This window comes from Centroberyx gerrardi, chromosome 19, assembly GCF_048128805.1.
Source record: "Centroberyx gerrardi isolate f3 chromosome 19, fCenGer3.hap1.cur.20231027, whole genome shotgun sequence".
NCBI classification, from domain to species: Eukaryota; Metazoa; Chordata; class Actinopteri; order Beryciformes; family Berycidae; genus Centroberyx; species Centroberyx gerrardi.
Genome location: NC_136015.1, coordinates 21,207,921 through 21,219,384, shown reverse-complemented (window position 1 = coordinate 21,219,384; position 11,464 = coordinate 21,207,921). Strand labels below are relative to the sequence as shown.

General features: G+C 42.1%; 2 protein-coding genes across 2 annotated transcripts in view; both read right to left on the bottom strand.

Annotated features, from left to right (window-relative positions):
* Positions 1 to 3,986: 3,986 nt before the first annotated feature.
* On the bottom strand, positions 3,987 to 7,963 carry ndufs5 (NADH:ubiquinone oxidoreductase subunit S5). The gene is made up of 3 exons (XM_071899420.1): positions 7,900 to 7,963; positions 6,402 to 6,621; positions 3,987 to 4,194 (listed from the first exon to the last, which is right to left on the bottom strand). Exons 2-3 carry the CDS (start codon positions 6,615 to 6,617, stop codon positions 4,090 to 4,092), a joined length of 321 nt encoding a protein of 106 aa, XP_071755521.1. The 5' UTR covers positions 6,618 to 6,621; positions 7,900 to 7,963; the 3' UTR covers positions 3,987 to 4,089.
* Positions 7,964 to 8,400: 437 nt separating this feature from the next.
* The window catches only part of rnf19b (ring finger protein 19B), a 39,278-nt gene continuing 36,214 nt past the window's right edge, over positions 8,401 to 11,464 (bottom strand). The window contains exon 10 of the mRNA XM_071899419.2: positions 8,401 to 11,435. Within this exon, the coding sequence (XP_071755520.2) occupies positions 10,988 to 11,435 (448 nt within the window). The 3' untranslated portion in view covers positions 8,401 to 10,987. The remainder of the gene's footprint in view (positions 11,436 to 11,464) is intronic.

The window sequence follows — 11,464 nt, the reverse complement described above, 5'->3', positions numbered from 1 at the left end:
ATTACATAGAGGAGGCTCTGCTCTGGCTTTGGGTTGTGTGATGCTCAGTGCTTTTACATCACATGAGATAGTATTAATCTGGGTGTGTAATCCCCCCCCCCCCCCCCCACCTACTACCCCCATCATCCTCCTCCACCCCCCCTCCCATCCTCCTCCTCCTCCTCTCCCTCTTCAACATCTGGAGAGAGAGAGAGGGAGTAAATCAAAAAGCGTCTGAATTGATTATAGTTGGAGAGAGAAGAGGAGTGAGAGAGGAGTGTGGGCCGCCGCTCCCAATCTGCAGGGAGAAGTCTTTTCAGTTTGGGCTGACAGTGGAGTTCATTCCCCCTCTTCTTCTTCCTCCTCCTCCTCCTCCTCCTCCTCCTCTTCCTCAGTGTCTGGTTTACCAACAACACATGCAGGGTTCATAACCTGGGGCCCCGGACAGCTCAGGGTTTGCATGTATATAAATTTGTAACTTAATTGTAAATTGCATACTATCTCAGCCATCTTCAATAATTGCAGTTGCAGGGGCGGATTTACTGATTTGGTGGCCCTGGGCAAAGGCAAGAATGGGGCCCCGTGAATCCCAACCCTCACCCATTTCAACCCATCCTTTCTACTAGGGGTGCACCAATACCTTTTTTTCTGAAAGAGTAATTTACTCAGTAATTTATTCAGAGTACTCGCCGATACCAAATACCTAGGAGCACTTAGGTTTCCGGTGTTTAACAATTTCAGATTCTCCCCTCCTCTCTTCAGAGTTGCACCTCAAACCTTGCAGTCTGTTACAGTTGAAATGCATAGGAGCGCACATAACGTAAATGGTATTGGATCTCTTGGCATCGGCTCACTTCACTGATGCTGAGTTCTTACATGTTAGCCTGGTGTCGGCCCCCAGTTGCACCCCACATTACCATAAAGTTGGAGCTGAACAAGGTGCAAGAGTTCTCTTTTCTCGCAGCAAATGGGTGCAGCTGCAAGGAAAATGAGTTTAACGTCAAGTGGCAATATCGCATCTGAAGTCAAATCATAATTTTATAATGTTTATCTTCATAGTTTTTATAGTGTTATGTTTATGTTATATCAATAAAGTGCAATCTTAATCTTAATCTTATTTTAAGTAGAACAGTGCAGTACATCCTGACTGAGGGGAGGTCATGACTATTGTCATAAGAGGAGGGGTATATTTCAATACATACATTTCTTCTAAATTGATGAAAAAGAGGCATGTAGTAGTTGTTTAAGTCTTTTGCGGGGCGCTCTAAGGCAGTCGCCTATCTTTCCCTAATGGTACAGTAAGTCCGCCCTTAGGCAGATTCACAGTGTACTGGGTCGAATGGTGATCACTGGAAGTGCTGGGGGGGGACAGACCATGCTTGCCCTGGGGCCCACAGCAGGATAATCCAGACCTTCTCTCCCTCTCTCTCCCTCTCTCTTCCTCCCTCCATCCCATCAGACAGTGCAGGGGAATGCTGGCCGACAGTTCAGGATTAACGAGGCTGGCTGCTGCTGCCGTTTTAATCAAACAAACGGCTAATGGTCAGACCGGCCGCATGAAACTTATTCTACTGCAGTGATGACAAACAAGGAGCAAAGTTCACTATAATCCCTGCTGATTGTTTCATTATAGGTTAATGATTAAACAATGCTGGATTGATTAGCCTTTAGAGAGAACAGGGTCATAGTACATAATAACTGTATAAAAACTACAGGTCCTATCATGTATTCCCTGGGCAGCGGCCGTGCTTTTGGCCTATAAAAACAACTAATTGAATAAGGCCATGCACCCAGACAGACCCTAATTCACCCAATTGAAACCTTGTGATAATGTGAGCAGTGGGTCTAGGTATCATGATCTACAATGCAGCCATCATCTGTAATTTTCAGCTTAATAAAGTCAATTTAGCTCTGAAGAGAACTAGGACAACGAGGCCAGACTGCATGCAGACAAACAGTTATGAGTCACTCTTTCTGAAAAAAACAAAAAAACAAAACCTCTGCCATCAACACACAAGCACACAGAGACAAAGAGAAGTCAAAACCACTATGTAGTTCAACTGAATTGATTTTAGCTGCGACATCAAACTCAGTATTATATAATTTAGCATTTGGGGACTCCCTCTCATTTGTGGCTAAGCAGCCCAAGGGCAAGTCTGTGTTCCTGGCAACTTCAGTTATCCTTCACTTTCAGTTTGGCTGACATTAACAATTTAGGCATTTAGCTGATGCTTTAATCCAGAGTGAGTGGGTTCAGTGTCTAGCTCTAGGACACTGGTTCTCATCCTGGGGGTCGGGACCCTCCAGGGGGTCACGAGATAATTTTGAGGGAGGTCACAAGATGATTTATGAGATAGGAAAGAAATATATTTCTACCATACAAATTTATTATTTGTCTATTTTTTCCAGATTTTTCTCAAATTTTTGCTTTTTTCTTGTGAAATACTGAATAGTTTTCAGCCTCTAGGCCTCTGATAATGAATCAAATGAAACAGCCTGGAAAGGGAAAATCATTCTTTGGTTGAACTCACACCTGTGATGGGAGTAGGCAGGATGCAGGATTTTGTTTTAAGGGGTGAAAAGGTTGAAAACCGCTGCTTTAGGACACTTCAACAGGCTGTTGATAGACACAATAGACTGCTGATAGTTGTGGGAATTGAACTTGGAAACTTCTGGTGTCAGAAAACTCTTTCCAACTCTTTCCAACTCAACCCTGACTCAACCCACTGATGTAAAACTTACTGTAATTCAATGGGTAGAGCAAGGTACTAACACTGCCAGGGTTAGGGGTTCAATTCCCACTGGGGCCACACATGCTTAAGATGTAAACAGTTATGGTACTGTAAGGTGTTTGGAGTAAAAGTGTCCACCAAATAGCACAGATTAAATACATGTTTGCTTTTAAAATATCTAAGAAACTGCTTCATTTTGATGGAAAGAGCTCACAAAGGCCCAAAGCCGAGTTATTATCTGTGGTCTTAGCTCCATCTTGTGGCGGCACACAGCCTCCTAATCCCATCAGTTTGAGTTAAACGCTGATAATTGAATCGGAGATGTCAAAGTGCATCCATTCATATCCATCTCTCATCGGAGCGGTCCAGCCGCCCCTCGGGAGCATTTACTCACTAATCCATCGAGTCATTTACTAGAATTAGGTCAGCGGGTTAAGAAAATGGTTTCTAATGGATGCCCAACAAGTTCGCTGACGACCACGACTAGTTCAACTCCCATTTACAGCCGAGGAAAAGCTCAATGAACTACTGTACATGATAACTCCAACTTGAGAATTATTGTTAAATCATTTGTCATTTAACCCGCCCATGTAAAGGGGAAGCTATAAGTAAAAACTGTAGATTTAATTATTCAATTATACCATTATTTGTAAATTTTTCAACGTGTAAGAAAAAAACATTTGAGGTTTTTTGAATTTATTGCTGTATCAGGTTCATTTATAAGGCCAGTAATGCAGGATAGCTGAGATAAAGGTTACCTGTAATCCACAGCAGGTCATGTGACTGAACAGGTGAAATACTTTGGATACAATACATGAAGTAAATATAACTCTTTTCAGCATTGGTCTTCTGCTACTTGTTCATATGGTACAGGGATATGTTTTTGTCGTATTTTATTGTTTTACCATCTGTGTGTATTGTGTGTGGGTTTTTTTGTAAACCCTATTTATAAGTGTAAATTTCCCTCAGAGGGTAATTAGGATTTGAAATGAACTAAACTGAATTAAGATCTAAAACTGACTGTGCTCTAAGTTTTTCCTCTTGTGACCTGGCTTATTAAGAGTCTAGAGGTTTTGTCAATATACAAATCAAAAATATATCTAAGTCAAACAATATTTTTAAAATTATCACCTCAACTTGCATATCTCTTCAATGGATCATGTTTCTTTGAGAAATCCTTTCAACAAAAATACATTCCCATTAACTCCTTACGATCACTTTCATATCTTCTGCACACATCTCCCTACACTAAAAAGAGAGAGAGAGACCAAGGGGAACAGTCAATGGTAACATTTATTTGCAAACTTGTACAGGGCAATAGTGATATCTGAATTACTATACACAAGGATGGGGCGCGGGCAGTGTGTGGTCCGGTCCCTCATGGCGACTCGTTCTGCTTGCCTGAGTGGTGGGGGGGCGCAGTGTAGGAGCCCTCCTTCACCATCTTGTCCCGCTGCTGACGGATGTCATACAACCTCTTGTGCTGCAGGGAGGAAGAGGAGAAGAGAAGAGAAGAGAAGAGAAGAGAAGAGAAGAGAAGAGAAGAGAAGAGAACAGAAGAACAGGAGTAGAGGGAAGGAGAAGAGAAATTCATAATTTAATGAAACGTTCTAAAAACATCCACCTTTTTCACTGGTGCTGTCAAAGATATTGTTGATCTTCAGAAACAGGCCTCACTGCTTCGTGAAAATTGTAAAGGTGCTACAGGTAGCATTTTTAAACATCAATATATCAGTGACAAATTAATTGTGATACCTCGGTACAACTACCACAAACAAATGAGACCATTGTGGAAACGTTTGGCAACCTTTATCTCATGCCAGTGTTTTTGTTAGTTCTAGTGTTTCTCAAAATTAAGACCACATTTCACATAAATCCCATTACTTCCTGTCGTAAAGAGGATGTTGCTGCTTACCGCCGCCCCTCCCTCTCCTTGGCGTCACTTTGTGTGAGTTTGTTTTCTCTTTCACTTAACTGAAGAAGATAAACATGACGGAAGTGATTTTTCCATCGGCCTTTCCCTCCTTCCACCATCTGCTGCCAGAAACTCTGAAAGCTTTAGCTCCGTTTGCTGTGGAAGAACAGAACCTCTTCCTGTTTTGTGCCGTAAAGCTTTCCAGCAGATTTCCCGCCAAATCTGATCTGGTGGCTCACAATATAAAACGCAGAGTAGAGGCCGGTAGAGGCAGCCAGTCTTCTTGCCGATAATAATGTCTTAAAAGTAATGCGGTGATGTGGTATTGATGTTAAAATGCTACATATGGCAGCTTTAATAGTTAATGTTTCAGAAAATATTTCAACCTGAATACGTCTTCAGCAGATATGAAATTTGTGTCAAGTCAGACTGAACTTCATGTCACTGAACACTGCTTAACTGACACTCATCCTAAATAAGCAATTCACTCTGCTTCAGATGAATGAGACAGAATTCGGCGTGGCAGCAAACAAGCAAGTCAAGGGTTCTGGATGGAGGCGAGGAAGTTCCTGCTGCTGCAGCAACATTCACAGCGAGTGGCGCAGCTGTCAGTCTTCTCTGCTGACACACACGCTGCTGTCGGAGCTGAGCTCGCTTTAATTCTAACATTCAGAGGATTAGACAGGGAAGCAATTTATTGTTGTTTTCCAGAACTTGAACAGAATTGAAACCAGATTTCCCAAGCCGGTGCTGGGATCCACAACAGCAACCTTCCAGTCACAAGCCATCGCTTCTCTAACCTCTAGGCTTCAGCAGGCCCAGTTGTGTTAATGGCACTTGCCTGTTAGCCAAATGATTTTTCCCACTGTATTGGCAAATTACAGTGTGTGAGCTATATGTTGTCTGTGCTAACATGTAAACAAGATATAATACCGAAAACAAGACGATCATGGTCCAGCAGGCTAGTAGACCTTTACTGCAAAATCTACACTATCTTCATAAACTTTGGGTCAGCAGTCGGTACCTAAAAACGTTCTGGTTTCTGATACTGGTGATGTGCTACGATTATGCAAGTTTAATTTTGACATAAACTGGTGGCAAATCAGCACTTGAATTCAAAAGTACTTGCATGAATTCAAGACTAAAAGCTGCCCAGCCACCAAATGCAACAACTAGCTTTTGGAGTGAAATGTATGTGGTGCAGAGAGGTTATCTATCACGCAGGGTTCAAGACCAGTTTAAAGTCGAGATGAAACGGCATTTCGAGAGTATCTAACTTCCGTATCGTGACGTATTTCCGAGTGAAACAGGAAAGACAGGCGGGACATAACGTTGGGAGGAATTTGATTTGAACGTTGAAAAGTGGGCGTGTCATAACACCCGAAGACACACCGAAGTACCATGCTGTTGCTAGCTAGCTAACTAATGAATCTTAGCCTCTTAGCTCTGTGCGCTAAAAGTTGAAGATTGATTGATGGGTGGATGTCATGATATTATTGGCTGAAATTAGTTACGGGCATGCTTACGTAAGCACACGGCATATTTTGTTTTACAGGAAGAAAACATGATTGAATTTTGATATAAGAATACAATGAAATTGATTTTTGGTATTTTTTTTGGCATATATTGTTAAATAGGTGCACAGTATGACCGGGGATGTGATCTAAAAGGGTTAAAAAGGCATTTTTCATTTCATCTCGTCTTTAAGGTAAAATAAAAAAGCTGTCTAAAAAAAACCCTGAAAAAAATCCCTCCCCTCCCACGCAGACACTCACCGTCTTCTCCCTGTGCATGCACTCGTAGAAGTCCTCGAACTCCAGCTTGCACTCCTTCTTGGCGCGGGTCTGCCCGATGCCGTGGCCGCACTCGATCCACTCCTTCTCGAAGGCGTGGCAGCGCGCCGCCCGCTTGTTGGGCTGCTCTCCGCTCTGCAGCAGCAGCCAGCGGTCCAGGTTGATGCCAAGCCGCGACTGCAGGTCCACAAACGGCATGATGCTGAGGGAGGAGAGAGGGGGGGAGGGAGGAGAGGGAAGAGTGATGGTTGAAATGGGATGTAACGGAGTGGACAGAGGGAAGAGACAGATTAAGGGAAGGGAGAAGCGAGAGACAGATTAGCAAGGAAAAACTGGCACTTGAGAGAAGTTGGGGGGTTGGTGGGAGCTGGATAAATCACCTGCACTGCACATTTATTACACAAGACAGAAAACTAACTCAGACACTGCAGCTACACCAAGACAGTGACCATCATATGGACTGTAGTAAACTACATTATGTAAAACATCAGTCCAGAGCAAGTCACTCTCCACAGTAGAGCAAGGCGTTTGGTGCAGTTTGGGCCATCAGGTATGGCTTTTATAATCCAAGAAAGTTAGATGTGATAGATATAAGCTTATAAAACATGTATTTATTTTTTATTTTAGAAATAATATTCTCTTAGCACACTGTCTGAAATTCGGGTTTCATTCCAAAACAAGATAAAGCACATTATGAATTACTACTCAAATTTGGAGCCATCTTCAGACCTTCACTTAACAAAACTGTTATTGTTCTGAAGACAGAGTCATGGATTTTGAAATACAGGCTGATGAATGTCTGGTAGAGAAATTTCTCCTAACTGGGTACAAAGCATCTTGAAACAAAAACTATCACTGCTCAGTGGCATCCCTGGACAGTAACGGTCTTGTGTTTTGAAGTGTAAAACGGCAGCAAACCCCTTTGCCATCTGTCTCACGCATATATTCAAAATGATAACAGACTGTATAGTGGATTTCATTGAAAGTGACAAAACCAGATCAGTCAGATCCAAGTAACTTGTTAAATTAAGCGAGATTTCAATATTGGGATGACTGTGTAAATGAAAACCCAGTAAGCTATTCTCTTTATGTGCCGTTAGTCAGTTTTTTATACTGGAAAAAGTGCAGCTAATTAGCTAGGTTAGCTAACGTTACGTTAGTTAGGTTAGCTTGCTAGCTGACTTGTACATTTTCCTGTAACAAGACTTAAACACAAAAGCATTATATCTCTCATTAAAACTAATACATGCACATACAAACGATGATCTTGTTATGATGTTAACGTTATATCATTTGTAAGCACAGGTTCCGATCCTGAGCCCTTGACAGCTTGTTCATGCTAACGACAGGCCACTCGCTCTAACTGTACCGTATTTACACATTGTTGCTATTCTAAAACGTTGAACAATATGTATCTTACACAATTGATAAGCATGGTTGTTAAAATTCCCTAAATATGATCAGAAACGTCTTTATTTACCGTGTTTTGTAGGAGTCACTTTAACCTTCCTCGAATCCACGCGTTTTGCTTTACGGTGAAGCAAAACACGGTCGTAAAGGAGCTGGTTGTGTTGTGAACACACCACGTTCCTGTTTACGACAGTGCTGTGAAGAGTTGTCACCAAGGAATCTCAGTTTCAGTCGTTTTCAAGCTTATAAAAAAATATATTTTTTTCATAGCAACCCCAATAACGATTTCTTTTAAGCTCTAACAAAAAAATCTAACAAATCTAACAAAATTTAGATTGTAATTCTGTGTATTTTATTCAACCTGCCTTACATTGCGGGGACTGGAGAAAACTTATGCAGCATAACATAAATAGCAGTTTCTCCAGAATACACGTTTTAATATTCCTATTACCTTATACAGTTATGCTGTTATTAAAATGTGTTTGAAAAAGAGAGAGAGATAGAAAGAGAGACAGAGAGAGATCAATAGCTTTCATTTGATTTTCTCTTACACATTATGACAACAAGTCAGTTCTTTGGTGCAACAGAAGATTGTGTTTATTTTTTTTTTCCCCAAAGGTCCACAAGAAGTCTTTCACAGTCCTGCATGTACAACCCCACACACACGGCAGGGCTTTTAACAGTGCCAGGAAATACACATATAATAACACGTAAATATTGCTATCTATATACTCTAAACCTTTCAAATAAGTATTTCTTAATAGGACATTTTTTCATCAGCCCCAGGCCTCATTCAGCCTCTTTCAGCAAGTTCAGTTTCCATCCGTGGTACATTCGTGTGTTTTCTCACAGGCAGGTAGAGACAAACAAAGCGTCGCCCGGTCATATGAGCAGCTGAATACCATAAAGCTACTCTGAGATGAGAAGGTTTCCAGGTCGGTTCCTCGTACATTAAAAGGAAAACCTGGTAGAAAACCCCTTTAAACTGAAGCACAAAGGTGATAGAAAGCTAGGAAACTATTCAGGCTATTGAGTATGATTAAAAAGAGCATCACCAGCATCAATATGTGAAGAGTTCAGGTCCAAAATGAGATATCCACCATTTGAAAGAAAGTGACAGACTATTACAAAATGATTAATAGAACAAACTGAATAGAACAAAATTAAAAAAACATAAGAGTTTATCCCTTTACGAAAGATAGGAGGTAAACTGAACACTTTAACACACAGGATCCCCTAAATGTTATAGATATTGAATGATGAACTTGACAAAGGAAAGCATGTTTTCTCCACAATGGCTGTATAATGTTTTGGAACCAAACTCTTCATTTGTTACATCCAACATAAGAGGCTTTCTGGTAAGTGATTTATTTTGGTTGTACCACAGACATTTGTATGCAATGGAAGTAAACTCACTTATAGCAATAGACGATGAATAGCAAAAAAAATGACAACAAAAAAAAACAATTGACATTTGAGATAAAGTGCACAAGTGCTCATTCAAAAAAAATCACTCAGATAGTGGGACAAACAAATACATTCATCAAGAGTCCATTCATTCATTCTAGTATCTTGTGAATTTGTCTGCCTTACTTTTGTTTCTCTATTGATGGTCTGTGAAAGGGAATATCTCTCTCTCTCTCTCTCTGTATCTCTCTCTCTGTCTCTCTCTCTCACACTCACACACACGCTCAAAACAACATTCAAGTGGGTGAAACTAGTAATCAAAGTCAGTGTGTGTGTGTGTGTGTGTGTGTGTTGTGTGGGTCAGTGAGAGCCATACAGTGACGGAGTTCTGACAATGACAGGCTGTCTTCTGAGTTGCTAGGCAACATATCCGATAGCACATTAAGATGTGCTATCGGATATATCAGAAAAGCACATTTTTTACTTGGAAATTTCACATGAATGCCCTCCAAAGTCGGATGATTAAGTCGGAAATTCTGAGAAAATTTTGCTACCCAATTTTTTCTGCTAAATTTTGTAGTGTTGACCTTTAACTTTCTCAACAAGGTGATAAACCCAAGTTTTGTGTCAGTCAACAGAAAGAAAACACAAACACATGCACCTTTATTGTAAATTTGTTGTTAGCCAGACTAAACGAACTAACATTTGTTTGAATGAAGTTCATCAAATTAGCTTGTTTAGCTGCAGGACGGTTTATTTTTAGTCTTCCGGGTTTGATTTTCCGACATAATAGCACATGAACACAACGTTGTTTAGCAGCCAATGTCATAAAATAGAATAGAATAGAATAGAATAGAATAGAATCTTCCCTCGGTGTATTTCACCCACAGAACATCGATTCAGATTCTCTGGTTTCACTGCAGCCACATCATTGTCAGGACTCGATCTATGTATTTTTTGAGCATAGACTCTCACTCTCACTCTCACTCTCTCTCTCTCTCTCTCTCTCACTCTCTCTCACTCTCTCTCACTCTCTCTCACTCTCGCCTCCCAGTCGTCCCTCTCTGTGCGGGGCAAGTGAGATTCAAGTGCAGACGTAAACTAAACTCTCGCCAGTGTAACAGGAACTTGCTGCCCCTTTCAAACCTTCCACACAAGACGTGGCTCATGCAGACTCATGCGCTTGGCAAATAATACGCTTTCAAGGTCTTTTGGATATAAATAGGGGAAAAGAGGAAAATAAAGCCAACAGAGTCGAGTACAAAGTCCACACTCATTCACACATTGTTATAAACATCTCCTTCGTCCTCAGTACAAATCTATTTTCCTCACAATCCTTCACCCACTGCTGTGCTTGGTGACGTTTCACCGTATTTCATCGTTTCGTTTTTGCAATATTTCTTGTGGCAAATTTGTACCTCTTGTCTTGCTTTTTTTTTCTTTTCTTTTTTTTTTTGCTTAAGTAGCCAAGGCATTTTGCACCAAGAAGTAAACATAAATCGTCATCTTATAAATCTCAGAGGTAGAACCCTGACAATTTACTCAGTGAGGAGATTGACAGGTCGATAGATAAGACAGACAGACGAAAGTAAACGAAGGCTGTCCGCGTGTAAGACGGTTTCTGTGAGTCGAAAAAGCAGCAAAAGAGAAACGACGACAGAAGAAAAGCTATGAAGTCGGGGAAAGCTAAAACATACAGTCGTTGGGGGGTTTGTTAGTTTGTTTTTGTGCAATCCTGAGAGCCGCTGTTCTCAGATGTAGAGGATGACGTTGCTGTCGGCGGGACAGTGAAGGCCTTCGGTGGAGGGGTTCAGCGCTCGGCAGGAGGACGGCTGCGGCTGCTGGCCGGACGCCGGGCGGCAGCTTTTCGGGTGAGGCGAGTCGCATTCGTCCGACGTCAGTTCTGCGATGTCGTCCGACTGCGTGTCCGACATCTCCAGGTCGCTGCGGATGCTCTCCGGCTGCGCCAGGGTGACGTCGCGAAGCCCCTCCCTGATGGACGCTCCCGGCGACAGCCCCAGCGCCGAGCCGGACAGAGCGCCGCCCCTTCTGGAGCTGCAGTCCTGAGGCTCCTCGCCTCCCGAGGCGGTCGCCATGGCGGCAGAGCCCGGGGGCGGGGTTAGGTCCTCTTCGCTGGTCAGGTAGAGATGGCTGGGTTTGGTCTCGATGTCCACCTGGATCTCCAGGTTAGTACACTCCCTGCAGAGAGAAACAGATTCACACACAGA

What these genes read in the sequence shown, in the direction of transcription:
- ndufs5 (XM_071899420.1), bottom strand. Translation starts at nt 6,617, where the DNA reads ATGCCGTTTGTGGACCTGCAGTCGCGGCTTGGCATCAACCTGGACCGC. An exon ending in GCATGCACAGGGAGAAGACG is followed by an intron (nt 4,195 to 6,401) that starts GTGAGTGTCTGC and finishes TCCTCCCTGCAG; the next exon opens with CACAAGAGGTTGTATGACAT.